Raw genomic sequence first — 19,608 nt, 5'->3', positions numbered from 1 at the left:
AGACACTACAACGTTCCTGGATTGTAAAACACAGATTCACACATTGTACACAGCCTTATAAATAATCCCTGGAGTAAATCACTTCTCAGAATACCAGCCATGGATACAACTTCAACAATACAATTTATGGCTTCATTACAACTCATAAAGGTAAAACAAACTCAAAATATTGCACAGACAAGCCCAGTTCATGTGAGGTTCCACCTCCACTGCTGTGTGTAGTCACACAGCATTTGTCATCTCAGACAGGAATAGTTTGTGGGGAAGGAGATTTAAAATTATCTGGATGCCATCAGCATGCAGGGAAACGTGCAGCAGGGAGTGAGGACACTGCTGGAAAATGAAATCTGCCTTTCTCCCTTAGCAGAAAAAGGGCAGCTCCTGATTTGCAGCTCCTGTTTTACATTCATCTCAGGAAAAGAAAACTTTGGTTAGAACGTAACAAGTCACATGGATTTAAGGTAAACATTGTATCGCCCTTATAAAAACGGAAATAAAAAATACAAAGTTGAGATATTTGGGATATCTCAGCATGGGACACAAGACACAGGAGAACATGGGCAGGACCACGCTCACCACACTGCAGGGCAGGACAGGGACAGCAAAGCGACGCCGAGGGGCTGCCTGAAGGCTGAGCTTCTTTATTTCACCAGGATCCAGGGAATCCTTCCCGGGCAGCTGGGAGTGTCCTCGGGGCCGGCTCCAGTGCAGGCTCTAGGGCCGGGCCGAGGGCTCCCCCAAGGGGATGGCGGTGTCCGTGTAAAACTGAGCGATTTGGTCCCGGTACTTCTGAACCACCGCCGGCCTCTTCAGCTTCATGGTGGGGCCTGTGGGGAACCAGCACGGGGTTAGTGGGGAGGGCAGCACTGGGAGCAGCAGCAGGGCTGGAGGGGAGAGGCACAACAGGGAACAGTGACTGGTGCTAAACTTCCCTTTGGGTTTAATGGAATGTCCCTCTCCTGTGAGCCAAAGCAGCACAGCAGCACCCAGGGGTGCTGGGCACTGCCCAGGCTGCCCAGGGAATGCTCCCAAGGCTGCCAGAGCTCCAGGAGCTTTCAGGGATGCTCAGGGTGGGATTGTTGGGGTGTCTGTGCAGGACAGGGGCTGCACTGACCATCCCTGAGGGTCCCTCCCAGCTCAGGATGTTCCATAACTCTGCAAGAGGCACCACAGCACGAGGGTAAGTGCTGCTCCACTCAGTGCTGCTGGGCAGAAGTGGGAATTCACCCCAGTCCATCCCACCCCAAAGTGCCTCATGGAAAAGCCACAGTGAGGAAAGGCTGGGGGCAGCTCTGTGCACTGGGGGTCGTGGTTGTGTTGTGTTCAATACCAGGGAAGGGGGCAAGCCCCAGACACCCCCCCAGCACTCACCAAGCTCTCCACCAAAAATGGAGAAGTCCTTCTCCAGCAGGGCCCACTTCTGGACTTTCTGGGCATTGGACACGGCTCCCTCATTGACAGCAGAGATCCCTTTCTGGATGGCAGTGTAGATGGCCTTGTCTTTGCTGCTGATGATTTCTGAGACCTTGGTGGCCTTGCTGCCCAGCTTCTGACAGAATTCCAGAGCTTCTGGAGTGAGGTCATCTCCGGGCTCGCCCGTGTCTGCATTCACCACACACTGCAGGACAGCCACCACAGGAAACTGAGCAGTGCTGAGCACCCGAGGCCCCTGCACCAAGGAGCCTCCAGCCCTGGATGCTGCCCTGGGGCAGCTCCTGGGTCCCTTCCCCACTGATCCCCAGCAGCCCCTCAGCTCTCTTCCAACCCCTGGCTGCCAGTGGAAAATTGGGACAAAACACAGATAAACCCCCTCAGGTCTCTGCCTGCTCAGGAGCCAGCAGGGTACACAGCTCATCTGCCAAATTCCTCCTGTGCTATCCAAAGTTAATCACTGTTTTCCAGACGTTTTCTGGAGCACAATTCTCTTCCCTTCACTGTGCAGCAGCAGTCCTGGAGTCACACACAGCACTCAGGCATGGCAAGTGCAGCAGGGCCACTCCCAGGGCTCAGCTCTCCTGCCCCAGGCCAAGGCTGTTGGCCTCGGTCTCACTGAGGAGCAATTCCCACTCTGACAGTCAGCACAGGCCACCAGGGCTGTGTCCTGCCGGAGTTTAAAGCCAGAGTCTGACAAAGAAATCCCTGACAGCTTTTCACCTCCCACACACTGCTCTGGGAGAGACTGAAACAGGTGAGGAGAGCAGAAGAGTTTTCTTTTCAAGCCTCACTTTTGGGTCTTTTCCTTGTTTCTTCCTGCCCTCTGTGGCACAGAAAAAGCTGCCCTGAACAACAGCAGGGCCTGATGGTCTGAACAAGTGACAACTCTGTGCTTTCAGCTGCTCTTGGCAGCTCAGCTACAGCCACTTGTGCTCTGGGCTCCTGCCTCCACAAGACACTAAAAATGTGTAACAACTCTTCCTGCCTGGAATTAATGAGATTCAGCAGCACAGGTGGTGCACCCCCACCCTGTTTGCCATTACCTTTAGTGTCAGGAGCATAGAAAGGAATTTGGCTTTGTCTCCAACCAACATGGCGTTGCTGATGATGGGAACAGCACTCTTGACAGCATCCTCAATTGGAATAGGAGGAATGTTCTCACCTCCTGCTGTGATGATGAGCTCTGGAAAACAATCAAATCCTGATTAATGCTCAGAGCTTCTCCCCTTCCCACAATCTGCAACAACTCCACTGCTCCTTTACTGGATCAAAGAGTGAGTCTGTGTCAGCAGAGCTCCAAAATGTGAGGATATGGCACTTGGGGATGAGGTTTAGTGATGGCCCTGGGGGTGCTGCACTCAGTGATCCTAAAGGGCTTTTCCAGCCCCAGTGCTGCTCCCCTGACTGCAGCAGGCCTGGAGGGAGGAGCAGGAGCTGCTCACACAGAGCCCAGCCTTGGTGCTCCATGGTGTTTGCAGCCTGGCAGTGCAGGTGAGCCCCTTGGCACAGATCCAGGCCTCCAAGGCTCCTAAGTTGGCACCCAAATTATTGAAATTGAAGTGAAAGAAGGTTCCTGTGTGCTGCAGAGCAGAGGGGAGCCCCCCTGCTCAATCTCCTGCTCCTCAGAGCTGCCCTCACATGAGCACCTCTCCCTCTTGAGGGCTGAAGGCTTGAGTGACTTTGGTTTTGTCTGGAGTTGCTCAAACTCTGTCCCAAGAGCCACATTGCTACAAGGCACTTGCACAACAGTGTTAAGCTGCTGTTTTCCTTGGAGGTCACCCAGCAAAGCTCCTGAAACTGAGGGAGCTGCTGGTTAAACAAGCTCACAAAGCACTGACTGCACTGGTGCTGAAATCAGAGGGCTTCTCCCTCACTCCACAAACACACCCTGGCTCCAGAGCCTGCCCCTCTCCTCCCACCACAGGGCAGGACACCCTGCAGCCACATCCAAGTGGAAACTCAGGAGGAGAAGGATTTGGATATTCTTCTGTGCAAGTCACAACCACACAACCAGCAGAGTGTCCCCTGTACCAGAGGAGGTTTAAGTTGGATATTGGGAAAAATTTCTTCACTGTTCAGCATTGAAACAGGCTGCCCAGGGCAGTGGTGGAGTCCCCTCCATCCCTGGAGGGACTTAAAAGATGGGGCAAGTGGGGACATGGGTTATGGTGGCCTTGGCAGTGCTGAGGGAACAGTTGGGCTCCATGGGGTCTTTCCCAACATCAACAACTCACTGATTCCATAGCACTGCACAACATCAAGATAAAGGTGATGTGTTACCTTTAATTCTGCCTGTGATGAAGAGGAATCCATCCTTGTCATGCTTGCCCAGGTCCCCTGAGTGCAGCCAGCCATCCTCATCGATGGCTTCTTTGGTTTTGTCCTCCATGTTCAGGTAGCCCATGAAGATGTGCCTTCCTGAGAAGCAGATCTCCCCAATGCCATCCTTGTCTGGTTTATGGATCAGGGTGTGGCACCCTGCCAGCTCCTTCCCACAGCTGAAACAGAGCAAGGATTCATTTATTTTAGACTGAATTCAAGCAGAAGTTACAGCAGCACCTCTCAAGCTGAAGGGTTTGAGCAAAGCCCAGCAGCTTTTTAGCTCAACAGCTCCAGCAAGGAGCTTTAATGGCATCTGCTCGTGTAAGGGCAGCTGCAGAAAGAGTTGTTATTGCAGAGATCAGTGCTCACACACCTGCTGCTTTGCACTCATTGTTCTCAACACCTGAGCTTTGAATGAGCAGATTTATGTCCTTGGCAGCAAACTTTCACTGTGCAGACTGAACAAGCTGTTCAAAGACACCCTGCACCCTTTAGTCATTTGCCATTAAAGCCAAGGGTAGGTTGGAGTTGCCAACTTTTCCTTCATCCCACCAGCCCCTCACTTCTTCCCAGCTCCCACAGAGCCCAGCCAAGGTAATTTCACATATCCCTGCTGCTGCTGCCCTTGGCAGATCTCTTCACCTGTGACATGGCTCCCCAGTGACCTTTTAGTGGCAGCAAGGCTCTGGGGATGAGCTGCAGCAGGAGATGGATGTGCCCTCCTGTAGGAGTGTAGGAGAGTGCCCCCTAATGACAGAGTGGCAAAGCTAGCCTTTGTTCCCTAAAAAAGGAAAGAAGCCCAGAAGTTTCTCTCAAGGATTAGGTGAAAAGCCACCTCATAGGACTCCAGAGGCTTCACCAAAAACTCGGGGTCATCTAACTGGATAGAAGCCAAAAAGTCTCGCTTGGCCCATCAGGTAGAAAAGAGGAGAACAAAAGAACTAAGAGGCTTTTGTGAAGGTGTTTATACCAGGGGCAGACCACTGTACCTGGCTCGAGTTTTTCTGTTTGTTTTTTTGCCTTTTATTAAACCTTTTTGTTTCTAACACTGCAGCAGAAGCCATCCTGCTCATTATTTTGCCTCCAAAGGTAATAGCTAAGCTATCCTTGGGTGTGTTAGGTTCCCTTTTGAAGGTTCATAAGGCCTGGCCAGAGAAAAAGAACCTAGCAGCCTCCCTCTGCTCCCAGGAAGGCGCTCACCTGCCGAGCCTGAAGGCGTAAGGTAGGGAGACCGTGTGAGGCCCAGAGCTCTCACTCATCCCATAGAGCTCCAGCACGAGAATGTTCAGGCTCAGAAAGAATTCCAGGGTCTCTCTGGTGATGGGAGCAGCCCCCGTGTAGCACTTGGTGCAGCGGTCCAGCCCGATGGCCTTGCGCACCTTCCTGTACACCAGCTGCCTGGCCAGGCGGAAATTCACCGGCTCCTCGGAGCACCTGCACCAGGAAAATGGCACACATGACTCCTCCCCTTCCTCTCATCTTCATCCTGCTTCAGTTCATAAAAAATACAGAGCTCCTCCCCTCCCTTCTTTTATCTTTATCCTGCTTCAGTTCATTCAGTTAAATAATGGATTATTTCCCCCTCCAGCTCTTGCTGCTCCCCATCAAGTCCACATGACACTGGTCTGTCACAGGAGATCTAATCCTGGATGGAATATAACCCCTGGATGGAATAAAACCCCTGATCTGACAGGAAAGTTCTCCTAAAGCTCATCAGCATCCCCGAAATGTAGCTCATAATTACCCATTCATCCTCTTGAGGTTGGTCTGCAGCCCCACGCCCTTGGCCCACGCTGCCACTTTCCTTCGGAGCGCAGAGGCTTTCATGCCCACAGATCTCATTTTCTCTTCCATTTTTTCCCAGACACGAGGAACTCCCAAAAAAGCAGTTGGCCTCACTTCTCGCAGGGTCTCCACCAAGCTGCCCTGAGAGAAGCAGGATTTAATGCAGTTTTTAGAAGTGATTCACTGCAGACTTCAGGTCAGTACTGGTCACTAACAAAAACTTGGGAGTCTGCCATCAGTTTTGCGGAATTGTTTGTTTTTTGCAGCACCACCAAGAAAAGGAACCCCTGAGGCATTTCAGTGGGAACTGGGAAGGGAGCAAGGGTTGATGCTTTCAGTGCCAGCATTGACCCAAGAATCCTTTACTCAGGACCCAGGTTTAGCTGGGGCCATGGTGCAATGTGGGCAGAGCAAACACGAGGCTGTTGCTCAACCAGTTCTTGATGTGGCACCAGGTGTCAGGTAAGAGCTCAGCAGATCCCAGTTCTGAAGTGCTGGGTCAGCTTCTCCCAGTTTGTGACTGAGTCAAAAGGTGAAGGTCAGGCCCAGTCAAACCAACAGGGGCAGCTGGTCAGTGGGAAAAGCAAACCCAGTCAGGAAAGCTGACAGAACCACGAGATATCACAGCCTTGTTTCAAGCACCCACCCCAGCTCAAGCAGGTGGATGAGTATAAGTTTATTATCTTATTTTTTTTACCTTCAATGCATCTGGTCGGGCAAAGTAAACTTGCACTCCGAAGGCCATGGCTGCCCAAATGTCACACATTTGTGCAGCAATGTGGCTGAGGGGCAGGTAGCTGACCACCTCCTCCTGCCTGTCGTGGGCATCACTCAGCATGATGGAGCGCGCGGCCACCACCGCTGTCCACGTCAGCTGCAACAGGAACCCACAGGGGCTTCAGAGCAGGGACACACACAACACACCAGGCACAACACAGCTACAGCAGCCTGGGATCTCAACAGCAGCACTTGGCTCGTTCAGCTGGAGCACAGGAGGCTGAGGGGAGGCTCCTGGGGGCTGCAGCTCCTGCCCAGGGGAGGCAGAGGGGCAGGGGCTGAGCTCTGCTCTGGGACAGGGCCAGGAGCCCAGGAAGGGCTGGAGCTGTGGCAGGGCTTGGCATGGAGCTCAGGGCAAGGCTCTTGCCCCCGAGGGTGCTGGCACTGCCCAGGCTGCCCAGGGAATGGTCCCGGCCCCAAGGCTGCCAGAGCTCCAGGAGCGTTTGGCCAGCGCTGCCAGGGCTGCTCAGGGTGGGGCTGTTGGGGTGGCTGTGCAGGGCCAGGGGCTGCCCTGAGCATCCCTGGGGGTCCTTCCCAGCTCAGGGTCCCTCCCTCAGCACCCCCGGGGTGGCACTGGGCACTCACGTTGTCGTGGCTGAGCATGACACCCTTGGGCTGCCCCGTGGTGCCCGAGGTGTAGATGAGGGTGCAGCACTGGTTGGGTTTCTGGGACGCGATGATCTCGTGGAGCTGCGAGTCCGGAACATCCCTGCCCAGCTCCATGAACTCCCTCCACTGCAGAGAACAGAAGAGCTCAGTCCCTTTGTAAGGTATCACCCACAGGAAAAATGAAACTCTTTGCTACACACCAAGAGAAGGAAGCTGTTCTCCCTGTCCAGACCTCTGGAAGAGGCTGTAAGCCCACACTGTCACCCCACAGTGTTTCCTGGCTGACACGGAGAAGCAGAAAGGAGACAGAACCACCCCCAGCAGCTTTACAGCTCTGTAGCAAATCCCTGGAATAATTGTGGGGCCCAAGGTGTCTGCCAAAGGTCAGCAGCCCCCTTACAACATGGATTATCCAGGTTGCACAACAGCAAGAGCAGACACAACAACAGCAGACACCTCCTGCCCACCACAGCCAACAGCAGCTCAGGGGATCAGTCACACAACCCCAGGCTGGTTTGGCTTGGAAGGGACCTTAAAGATCATCTCATTCCAAGGCCCTGCCATGGACAGGGATGTCACCCACCAGATGTTCAAGGCCCCAGGGCAGGTGACAGTACTTGCAGCCATCAGCTGAACACAACCAGCACTTAGAAGCTGTGAAGAAACCCAGGACTTACCGAGTACAGATTTGGTCTCTTCTCTTTGATCTCCTCCCCATATTGTACAATGCCCTTCAGATGAGGTAGTCTGTGTTCAATCTGTGTTAAGAAGGGAGATTTGTGAGAAGAAGCAAATGCTGCTTGTCCCTTTTAGACCCCTGTAACCCCACTATGCACACTCCTCAGATTTGTCACTTTATGTAAAGCCAAGAGAATCCCATCTGTGCTCTGAAAGAATGGGTTTGCCTCACTAGAAACAGCCATAATTTGAGCTGGGATGGTGCCAGACAACCTAGAGGATGCTCAGTTGTTCATTTTGGCTTCTTCTGTTTTAAGCCCAAGGCTTTTAAGAAGTGAAAGCACTTAACCTCTTGTGAGACACAGTGCCAGTGACAGCTCGCCTGGCTGGAGCAGGGAGCACACCAAGGAATTCACCTCTGCTCTCAGACCCAGCACTCCCCTCAGGCAATGCCCTCCCACAGCATTTTACCACATCTGTCAACAGGTTGCTGTAACCCCCAGCCATTTAAAACACATAATTACTTCTAAGATTTTCTGCAGCTGTTTATGGTTTTCCACCACTATAACGTTGGCACTGCAGTTCTCTGCTACATAATGACAGGCCTCAGGAGAGTTTGTAGTGTAGATCCCAACAGCAAATCCCCTGGAAAAGGGAAAAAGCAGAACAGAAAAGCAGAACAGAGTTAGAGGACAAGCAGAGTTCCTGGCAAATTTCAGAGAAAAAAACTTTAAGAACAATATCCCATAAAATGACAACAAAAAGGGGACAGTGAAAAAGCAGAACAGAAAAGCAGAACAGAGTTAGAGGACAAGCAGAGTTGCTGGCAAATTTCAGAGAAAAAACTTTAAGAACAATATCCCAAAAAATGACAACAAAAAGGGGAGAGCTTAATTCCAAGAGGAAAGATTCTGTTCTGGGGCATGGGAAATGTCAAGAGTGGTTCAAGGGACCAAAATATCTCATGTGGAAGGCAGATATCACAATCCAGCCATGGGATTCTCTGGTATTTCCTTAATTACTGTGTACATAAGAATGCTTTTAGATTAACCTACTGGTCATCTTATTTTGAGAGAAGCAGCTGGCTAAAAGAAAGTAGTTAATTTTTGTCTCATTGATTCATTATGAAATAGTTCAACTCCTATCTACCTTAAATCCAAATCTAAGCAATCGGGTTTGGGGTGTTTTTTGTTTGTTTTACTGGGGTTTTAATCAAAACCTGCTTCTCATGTGAATACTGCAGTCACTCTCTGCCTGCCAAAGTAAAATTCATGGCAAGAAACAAGAGTCTTACCCTGCAAGGATGGCTCCAATGTCAGCAATGAACCACTCAGCAGAATTAAACCCCAGGATGCCCACTCCATGGAAACGCTCCAGCCCCAGCTGTAAACAAGAGATGGCATTACAGCAGCCTGCCTTCTCCTCTGGACAGAGCCCAGGGATCATTTGCAGATCTCTGCTGGGAGCACAGCACTGAGGGAAGAGTTCAAGTTCTTACACTGAAAAACTCCCCAGGAGCCAGGATGGAACCAGGGAAAGTTTCACAGCACTGTCCCACTGTAAGTGGGCAGGAAAACAGGGATTTGCTGAGCTCTGCCCTTGGAAAGACAGGCTCACTGAATTCACTCACAGGAATATAAACCTGCAGTCCAGGGAGTCACCAGTTCCCCTTGGGATGGGAGTCAGGAGGTGAGAGGTGAAGTCAGACAACACCTCCTGGGACATTTGGTACAAGCTGGGAATGTCAGACGTCAATAATGGCCAGAGCAAAGCTCCAGTGGCAGTCACACCTGGCTATGAAATTCCAGCTCTTGGAGTCCCAGTGTTTAACTCCCTCAGCCAGACTCTGGTTTTGTCCCAGAGTGGAAGATCCCAGCACAGGAGTAAAACCAGGCTGGCCTTAACTTGAAGAGATAAGACCTGATCCCAACAGTAAAAACAGGTGTTGGTTTCTGTCTCCAAGTCTCCTAATCCCAGCAGCACAATCAAAAGGCTGGGCCATGTGGGACACTTAGGTCTGGCTTGTAAGCATCCCTTTTTTTCTTAGAAAGATGAACCTTTCCAAGCCTCTGGAGGGGCAGACTCCAGGTTTGCCACACATCTCAAACATCTCAGTTGAAACGTTTCCTTACATACTTTTTTTCTTGGTTAAATGTGGAAGCAACTGTCAAAAAAATGAAATACCAAGGTATCCATAGCATGTTCAGGTATTTCCCTGTCACTGTAAGATTCATCTGCACTCAAGGAATTTGCAGATTTAAGACAGACTTGACTGCAGCCATTCCAGCACTTAAATGAGTGAACATTAAACTTGCCTTTGTTTTGTTTTGACACAGAGTTTCATTTGTTTTGTTCTGACACAGTGGCAGGAAGAGGGAGAACAAGTTTTAAATTAAAAGAAGAGAGACTTAGATACTGGGCAGGAATTGTTCCCTGGCAGGGTGGGCAGGCCCTGGCTTGGGGTGCCCAGAGCAGCTGTGGCTGGCCCTGGATCCCTGGCAGTGCCCAAGGCCAGGCTGGACAGGGCTGGGAGCAGCCTGGGACAGTGGGAGGTGTCCCTGCCATGGCAGGGGTGGCACTGGATGGGCTCTAAGGACCCTTCCAACCCAAACCATGCTGTTTTTAGGATTCTGTGAATATGCCAAAGAGAAAACTCTTACCTTCAGAAAGCTTTTGGCTGCTTTCCAGCACTCATCATAGTACATCTTATACGTCAGCTTCATCCACCTGCCATCTTTTTTGGATGCAAGGGCGTAATAGTCACTGTACTTGTTGACACTTTCCTGAAAGAGCTGGTGCACAGTCCTTGGGGCCTCGCTGCCAGGGCCCTGCTCCTCCATCCTCAGCCTGACCTCCCCATCACAACGTGTTGTCCACACACTGGAGCCAGGAGAGGAGAAGTCTGCTTTGAAAGGAAAGTGTTCAGCATCTTAGATTTACAATTTTCCTGCTGCCATAACAGCAATACACATACAAGTCTCAAGCACATGAAAGCAAATGTTGTTACACCCCCTCCCACATCCCTTTTATGACCCTTTCTTCATTGCAATTTTGCCATGTGAGCCCCAGTATTTTAGACTAGAAGCCTCAACATTTTCCACTTACATCCCCTCTAACCTGCTCTGCTGCCCTAAGGCTCTTGTACTGGTAAGGTAAAAGTTTCCTGCATCTTATACTCTGCTATTTTTAATTTTTTGTTCTTTTAAGGAGGACTGAAAGCAGGACACTGGTACCTGGTAGATGAGCACTAGGCACTAACACTGCTTATTTAACCCTTGAAGCACAGCTGTGTTTTGAAGTCTGAATTCCAGACACTTCTGCACAACCCATCCTACAACCTGAGCTGCTTCTTCCATTGTCATGGTTTGACAAATCCCTCTCTCATTGCAATAATAATTTCAGGCACCCCACAGTCCCCAAACTTCATCCACTCACCTTTGGGACCGAGTGAGTTCACCTGATATCTCTCCATCTTGGAATCTTCCCCTGGCTCGCTGTTGTGTGGCTCAGCAGTTCTGCAAGGCAAAAGGAATTATCCCTGGATGAGAACACTGAGGGCTGCCTGCCACAGGCAGCTTTGCTCCATCCCTTCATGTCACTCAGCCCTTGGATGTCAGAGTGATTCCTGATGTTCTGCAGGTGACTTTATTAATTCACTGCCCTGCATGGCCCCAGCAATGGAACAGCTCCCTCCAAGTATTCAAGCTCTGCCTGTGCTGGTTTTGAACACAAGTCTTGTCCTAATTGCAGCTTTCATTGCAGACAAGCTGCAGAAGAATGCATAAACATCATCCTAAAAACAGCCATCATTTAATTCCTAAAGGCTGCTCCAGGTGCCTGGAATAAAGAGTCTGCAGCTGGGAGGAGGAGGAGAAGGGGGGCAGGAAGGGACACTTGGGTCTGGAACTCATCTCCTGTTTGCAATATGTGAGTCCAACAACAGGGGAGGCCCTGGGGACACTCTGGAGTCACCCCATGGGGAAACCCACGGAGATTTCCTGCAAAAGAGCAGGAAATTGATTCAACAGGAAATCTTGTTCTTAGGTATTCCTATTAAAACCAGGGCTCCCACCAGATGCTTGGGAAGAAACAGAAACAGGCTCATCCCCGTGTGCTTCAGCCACTCCTCCCAGCTGAGCTGTCCTTTCACTTTCAGCCCTGCAGAAGCTGGTGAAGCACCACTTGCCTGCTTGCAAAACTGTTCTTACTCCATCCCTTTCCAAGCTGGACTGTCTCACAGCCCCAGTGAGGAGGGTGAGGGACAATCAAGGCTCATGTCCCACTTGAGAGCAGGAGCTGGAAGCCAGACCCAGTGAGATTTGGGAATCCCACCCTCCAAGCAGGCAGCTGCTGCTTTGTTCCCTGCCATGGGCAATGCCCTGCCAGGACCATGGATGTCTGAGTTTTAGCTGAGTTAAGGTTTCACTGCAGAGACCCAAACTTTCCATCCTGCCTGGCCCTACCAGGCCCTTTGCCTCAGCCCATCACTCAGTGTTGTTCCTCCAGGCTGGTGTTTTCCCTTCTCAACAGCAGCAGCTGCAGCACCAAGCCCAGGCTCTTCCAGAAGGGCCCTGACATCACAATAACCCCAGCACTGGAGGGGCAGCTTTGGGCAGAAAGGAGCCCTGACTGTGCCCATCACATCACCCTGCACACAGAGAGAGCTCCTCTGGGCTCACACAAACTCCTCAGCCTGAGCCAGGCAGGGCTCCCACCAAGTTCCACCTTTTACTTCCTTTCTACACGACAACCAGCAAGGGCACTGTGTGAATTTCAGGGTAAGGGGAAATCTCTTCCCTCTAATCTACATATATTCTGAATTTCTAGGGCACAGCTATGACTGCTTTGGGCATGAGGAGGTTCAAGGCCCAGGGAAGATCTGACATGGCTGATCACATGTCCTGCTCTAAAGCAGAACTGCTTCTCTGAACTAATCTGCAAGCCAGCAACCAGGGCTGAGTAAATAATTTCTTTATTTTCCCCAAGGGGATTATGAGATGTTCCCACCTCCATGCTCCCTCCTCATTATTGAGAACATTTTTCAGCACAAATTAATCCTCAGTTGCAATAGTTCTGCACCATTTCTCCATCAGATTTTATGATCAAAGCATGCAAATGACCCAGTAATATGAGCAGAAAAGCCCCAGCTATTCCCCTCACAGTCAATCAAGTCATCTTTCTCTTCCCCTTACAACATGTAGTTCAGTGCAGCCCCAAAAAATTCAGGTGAAGATGTTTTAGTTAGCTAGATCCCATTATGCTGTGGTGAGATACAGACCCTAATCTGCTCTTTAGTCTATAAATCTAAGCAGCCTCTTACCAGCAGGAGTTTGAGATCAGTGTAGGTACTGCACATGAGCTGTTCTCTGCGGAGGCAGGGCTCTTCCAAAATCATTTTAATTAATCAAAGTAAGCATGGTAGAATACAATTTTATGTACAGCTCACAACAGGGTAAATAAAATCCTAAATAGACAAATAGATCCCAAATAAAATCCTAAATTAGACCAACCTGGGTGAAGAGTTGAGCAGCACATCTTCCCCTGCCACCTCACAGCTCCCTTGAAGAGCTGAATTGCAATAAGCCACGGAGACTGGTTCTGCAAGTGCCATCCTGGCGTCTGACTCACACAGCACTGTCCCTGCGAAAAACAGGTTGGAAAAATTAAAATACAGCCACACGTCACAGCAAAGCAAAGCAGCTCCACTGACGTGAGCGAGGCAACCCCGAAGAGCTCGAGCCTGCTGCATTTGCACCAAACAACAGGAAATTCTGACAGCGGGCATTGCAGAACCCCACAGCAGAACAGACACCCACAGCTCCCCGAGCCGAACCGTTTGAATTCCACGCTCCCTTTTGCCCCAAAAGCTGTCCCAAAGCTGGGCTCGCAGCCCCCGCCATCCCTGCAGCCTCACCGCGCATCGCCGCTCCCGCAGCCGCTCCGAGCCCGACGTGCAATATCCTTTATTTTTAAACTAGCGCCCAGGAGGCAGATCTGGAGCATCTTATGTCATGTGCTGCTGCCTCGCAATTGGAAGCGGCTCGTCACCCCACACCGCCGCCTCTTAAGGAGGCTCTGCCCCACGCCTGCCCCGGTGGCACAGCGGGGGTTTCGGCTCCCTCTGGGGGACACAGCCCCGGCACACCTCACAGTCAGCCTGTTCGCATCAAAATAACCGTTTTGCAGCTGGGTTTTTGGGATTTTTTTTTTTTTTTGGTGGCTCCCACGCTGCTTTCAGCACTTTGTCTTGGGGGATTTCATCGGTTAAAAGAAGTGTTTTCTAAACGCTGATCTTATTTAAGGTTTACACTCGTCAAAAGCCCTTGGTGCTTATGAGTAGCCAGGCTGAGCTTTAATTGTTTCAAGGGATTTCAAGCTGATTGGAGATGAATCCCATTATCCTTGATCTCTCTAAGAAGTGGATTTCAGGCTGCTATTTTGTACCTGCATTACACAGACACATTTAAATCGTGTGATGCATGTTCGCCTGCATGAGGAACAGGAAAGTCTTTTTACGAAAAAGTCTTTTATGTCACAAATCCGACCCAGCACGCTGCAGCCTCCTGCCTTTAGCGGGAGGGGAAAGCCACGCCAGGCACAGCTCAGGGACATCCCCCTTTCCGCTTACTCATCTGCACAAGGACACGTTGCTGCTCACGCCACGCTCCGCTACAGCCCGCGAGTCGCCAGAAATAGTTTAATTCATGAGCAGCGAGAGGGGGATGTCGGAAAAAAACCCAGCTCTGAAGCGCTCGGATAACTGGCAGGCGCTGCCGCACACCCGCCGTGGGCTGGAACGCCAGAGAGGCTCTTTGGCAGTGGGAGGAGATGGTGCTGGAGCTGCAGCCCCGTGCTCGGAGCAGCCACTCAGACCTGGAGCTGCTCCTCCTGCCCAGCCTGGTGCTCGTTCCCCTGCCTGGCCCGGAGCTCATTCCTCCCCTGCCCGGCCCGGTGCTCGTTCCCCTGCCCAACCCGGAGCAGCCCAAACCCACCCACGGTGCCACCCGAGCTGTCCGCAGGGCCTGTCTTGCTCAAGGAAAACCCCAGAGGAGCCCAGGAGGGACGGGTGGCAGCAGAGGCTCTTTGGCAGTGGGAGGAGATGGTGCTGGAGCTGCAGCCCCGTGCTCGGAGCAGCCACTCAGACCTGGAGCTGCTCCTCCTGCCCAGCCTGGTGCTCGTTCCCCTGCCTGGCCCGGAGCTCATTCCTCCCCTGCCCGGCCCGGTGCTCGTTCCCCTGCCCAACCCGGAGCAGCCCAAACCCACCCACGGTGCCACCCGAGCTGTCCGCAGGGCCTGTCTTGCTCAAGGAAAACCCCAGAGGAGCCCAGGAGGGATGGCTGCCATCACTCCTGACCCCCTTTCGCAATGCTGCTCCCACTTTCCCTTCCCAGCACCCCACAACGAGGGGTTCAGGGCACCCCTGAGGGAAGCTCTGCCCTCTGCACCAATTACAGCGTTTCTCTTGCCAACTGTGCCTTAGTGCAGCAATAAGTTTCAAGGGAAAGGGTGAGGTGTCCTCACTCCTGCTGCCAGGGAATCGTGGCATCCCAGAGTGGTGGGGTGAGGTGTCCTCACTCCTGCTGCCAGGGAATTGTGGCATCCCAGAGTGGTTTTGGTGGGAAGGGACCTCAAAGCTCATCCAGTGGCACCCCTGCCATGGCAGGGACACCTCCCACTGTCCCAGGCTGCTCCCAGCCCTGTCCAGCCTGGCCTTGGGCACTGCCAGGGATCCAGGGGCAGCCACAGCTGCTCTGGGCACCCTGTGCCCACCCTCCCAGGGAAGTACTTCCTACGAATACCTGATCTATCCCTGCCCTCTGCCAGTGGAAGCCATTCCCTGTGTCCTGGCACTCCAGTCCTTTCAAACTCTCTCTGTCTCATTTTCTTGCAGGCTCCCTTCAGGTTCTGGAATGCCACAGTAAGATCACCCCAAGCTTGAACAATCCCATTTCTCTCATCCTTCCCTCACAGCAGAGCTGTTCCATCCCGCTCAGTTTCATTTCCATGGCAGGCTTTCTGCATCACCCAAGAGGGAAAAGCTCTTCCCAGTGGAGCCCCCCGAATTCTGCTCTCACTGTGCACAACCCGGGGTACACTCACACATGAGCTGAAGTGCAATCTGTGCAGCTTCCCAAACCAGACATGCAATTTATCCAACAAGTTCAGGTTAAAAGCCAATATTTCTCAGTATATAGAGCCCCTCCCCAGCTTTGCTCAGCCCTGCAGCTCGGGCCTTCCCTCCCTGATGCTGGGTTACAAACACAGCCGCTGGTAAATACACACGTTCCAGGGTTAGGACGGAATGATCTTTAAGGTCCTTTCCATTCCACGGTTCACCAGAGCCAGGTGTAGCTCCTGGACAGCAAACGCTCCCACCCCACGCTGTTCCCTGAGGTGAGCACACCGTGATGTTCCACAGTGCTCAGGAACACGGAGGACACACTCCCAAAAAACCTGCGGGAAGAAACCTCCCTTTTAATTAAGCCTGTCTGACATATTCCATAATTTCAATAAAAACGCGTTCTGCTTGGAGGGAGCACCTGACCCAGAAGAACTGGAAATGGGGTGATTCTTCGGAACCACTTCACTGACAAACCAAAATAAAGGCCTGAGGAAAGTGCAAACTTGTGACAAGTGAAGGGGGTAGGAGTGGAATTTCCACTTCCAATAGGCTTTGGACACACCTTTACCTAAAACACACACAGAGCTTCAACAACATCAATTCAAATTCAAATTACCGAGGACGTTATCAACCACTTGACATTTTCCAGCACGGCCCCGCTCGGCTTCCTGCGGCGGATTTCTTTTAACCGGTACAGGCACCACATCCGCTCTGCTCCCGTCCAGAGCAGCTCCAGGCAATTACCACATCACCATCAAAACCGAAACTTTTTGTTCCTTTAAAGAGTCACTAAGTGAGGGAACAAAAGCTGAGCAACTCACACTTCTTCCTCTTAGATAAACTCAAGTTTTTAGGAGAGGCGGCGATAAAAGCTTCCTGAGCACTGAAGGTTTTGTCACTGACCGCAGGTGATGGGCAGCTGCCCCATGCCCTTCTGATGCTGGAGTGCAGAAAATAGGAAGAAAAGCAACTTCAGCCTCTGTTAGGATGAAGAGTGACAGGCTCCTCGCCTCTCCAGGGATGTTTGTCTCAGGTGAATTCCCAGCACTGGGACCCACCCAGCCGAGCTCTCCTCCCTGAGCTGCTGCTTCCCCACACAGCGGGGAAAGGCCCAGCAGGGAAGATCAGGGCTGTATTTTCTGTGTGCCTGTACTATAAATTTCCTGTGTTTTCTGTATTCCTGCCGGCTCCCACATGTGGCTTTGTGTCCCCAGGGATCACAGCGGGGCTGGGAGCCGGCACAGGAGCGTCCCGAGCACTGTGGGCACTCAGGGCACCCCAGAATTCCAAATCACCTCACGGAGCATCCCAAAGCCACCTCTCTGAGCCTTCCCACCTCTCAAGACACTTCATGGAGCATTCCCACCTCTCAGGTCACTCCATGAGGCATTCCCACCTCTCAGGTCACTCCATGTGGCATTCCCACCTCTCAGGTCACTCCATGAGGCATTCCCACCTCTCAGGTCACCTCAGAGCACCCCCAAACACTCAGGTCACCTCATGGAGCATCCCCGATCCCTCAGGTCACCTCACAGAGCTTTCGCAACTCCCAGGTCACCTCAGAGCATCCCAAACTCCCAGCTCACCTCGTGGAGCGTCCCAAACTCTCAGGACATCTCAGAGCACCCCAAACTCTCAGTCACCCCAGAGGATCCCAGGTTCTCAGCCAGGACCCCTCACGGCCCCTCACGATGGGTTCCCGGGCAGCGCAGGGGAAGGGACATCCCTTCTCCTCAGAGCACCTCCTGCCCCCTCCACCCCACCCTGTGTTCATTTTACCAAAACCACCAAGAATTTCCCCCCCTCGCTGTCCGCACGCCCACCCACAAACGGGACACCACCAGAAGCATTTGCCGGGAGGGTGAGCCCCACAGCGAGCCCCCCGCGGCGGGCGGGCACCCCCCACGCCCCGGGAGTGGCTGGGGACGCCCAGAGGGGCTGCGTGGAGCCGGGAGCCCCGTCCCGCCCTCAGCCCCGGCCGGGCCGGCCTTTAGGACCGCGCGTTACCTCCGGGCCCGGCGGGAGCGCGCGCGGCCCCTCAGCAGCGCCCGCGCGCCGCCGGGCGGCGGCTTTAACGGCGCTCGCGCGGGGGGCGTGGCCAGCACCCCTCTGCGCCGCCCACTCCGTGCTTTTGAAACACCCTATTGGGTAAGATGGTGGTGGGCAGAGGTGAAGCCACGCCCCCTGTGCTGGGGAGAGACGCATCGCCGCGCGATTGGAGGAGGCGGCTGTCAATAACGCCGAGACCACGCCCCCTCCCCGGCGCGGGTTACCCGCGGTCAGTGACCGGCGCGGCGTCCGGGACACCGGGAATGGGCTGTGTCCAACACCGGGAATGGGCTGTGTCCAACACCGGGAATGGGCTGTGCCCAACACCGGGAATGGGCTGTGCCCAACACCGGGAATGGGCTGTGCCCAACACCGGGAATGGGCTGTGTCCAACACCGGGATCGGGCTGTGCCCAACACCGGGAATGGGCTGTGTCGGACACCGGGAATGGGCTGTGCCCAACACCGGGATCGGGCTGTGTCCAACACCGGGAATGGGCTGTGCCGGACACCGGGAATGGGCTGTGCCCAACACCGGGAATGGGCTGTGTCCAACACCGGGAATGGGCTGTGTCCAACACCGGGATCGGGCTGTGCCCAACACCGGGATCGGGCTGTGTCCAACACAAGGAATGGGCTGTGCCGGACACCGGGATCGGGCTGTGCCCAACACCGGGAATGGGCTGTGTCCAACACCGGGATCGGGCTGTGCCCAACACCGGGATCGGGCTGTGCCGGACACAGGGAATGGGCTGTGCCCAACACAAGGAATGGGCTGTTCCACCAGGAATGGGCTCTGCCGGACACCTGGACCATCTGGGGTGCTATGCTGGTGTGGGACGATCCAGCAGAAGTTTTTGGAGAAGAGAGGAAAACTTTGAATCCTCCTGAAAGCTGTTTTCCCCCAAAATAAGGGCAAGATTCAATAGGACAAGAGGAAACGGCCTCCAGCTGCGCCAGGGGACGTTTATGTTGGACATCAGGGGAAAATTCTTCATGGAAAAGGTTGCAAATCATTGGAATGGGCTGTGGTGGAGTCACAGTCCCTGGAGAAATTAAAAAAACACATGGATGTGCCACTTGGGAACATGGTTTAGTGGTGACCACAGGCTGAGAGTTGGCTTTGATGGTCTTAGAGCTCCTTTCCAGCCTTAATGATTCTGTGGAAAAGATTTTCAGGGGAAAATTTAGGTCCCTTTGACCAAATGAAACAGGAGATGGTTCATGAAGAAGCTGTTGGGCCATTCTGGACAGGGCGAGATGTAAAATGTGCTCTAACCACAGCTGGGGAGAACAGTCCAACCTGGAGCAGAAATCTCTGGAGAAGAATCAAGGTGGGCTTTTGGATTTAGGGGTCCAGGGAGGAGCAGAGTGGGGCTGGCAGAGCACAGCCCTGAACAAACCAGCCCCATTCTGCTTTCACAGAATTCCAGAATCACTGGGGTGGAAGAGACTTCAAGATCGAGTCCCGCCCAGCCCCAACAGCTCAACTCAACCCTGGCACCCAGTGCCACATCCAGGCTTTGTTAAACACCCCCAGGGATGGGGACTGCACCCCCTCCCTGGGCAGAACATTCCAGAACTTTATCACCCGTTCTGGAAAAAAATGAAAGAATGATAATTTTTTCCTAATATCCAACCTATATTTTTTCCTAATATCCTAATTAGGTTTTTCCTAATATCTTACCTATAGGGTAGGATCTCACCAACTTCCTAATATCCAACCTATACCTTTTTTTCCCTAATATCCAACCTATATATTTTTTCCTTATATCCAACCTAAATTTCCCTTGGCACAGCTTGAGGCTGTGTCCTGTGGTTCTGTCAGTTCCT

General features: G+C 52.6%; 1 protein-coding gene across 4 annotated transcripts; it reads right to left on the bottom strand.

The window, feature by feature from the left end:
• Positions 1-104: 104 nt before the first annotated feature.
• Positions 105-17,788, bottom strand: ACSBG2 (acyl-CoA synthetase bubblegum family member 2). 4 transcript variants are annotated; one of them, XM_039700452.1, is made up of 15 exons: positions 17,735-17,788; positions 13,116-13,245; positions 11,041-11,120; positions 10,266-10,510; positions 8,900-8,988; positions 8,130-8,250; positions 7,605-7,685; positions 6,904-7,053; positions 6,239-6,415; positions 5,501-5,682; positions 4,957-5,190; positions 3,715-3,932; positions 2,478-2,617; positions 1,372-1,618; positions 105-827 (listed from the first exon to the last, which is right to left on the bottom strand). In XM_039700452.1, exons 2-15 carry the CDS (start codon positions 13,214-13,216, stop codon positions 715-717), a joined length of 2,178 nt encoding a protein of 725 aa, XP_039556386.1. In that variant the 5' UTR covers positions 13,217-13,245; positions 17,735-17,788; the 3' UTR covers positions 105-714. The 4 variants fall into 4 exon arrangements, with proteins under 4 accessions (XP_039556386.1, XP_039556387.1, XP_039556383.1 ...); XM_039700453.1 differs by lacking the exon at positions 17,735-17,788 and adding an exon at positions 15,889-16,042; XM_039700449.1 differs by lacking the exon at positions 17,735-17,788 and adding an exon at positions 13,520-13,767.
• Between the last annotated feature and the right edge of the window lie 1,820 nt (positions 17,789-19,608).

This window comes from Passer montanus, unplaced genomic scaffold (genome assembly GCF_014805655.1).
Source record: "Passer montanus isolate IOZ18808 unplaced genomic scaffold, ASM1480565v1 scaffold140, whole genome shotgun sequence".
Classification (NCBI taxonomy): Eukaryota; Metazoa; Chordata; class Aves; order Passeriformes; family Passeridae; genus Passer; species Passer montanus.
This window is presented reverse-complemented; position numbering and strand designations above follow the sequence as displayed.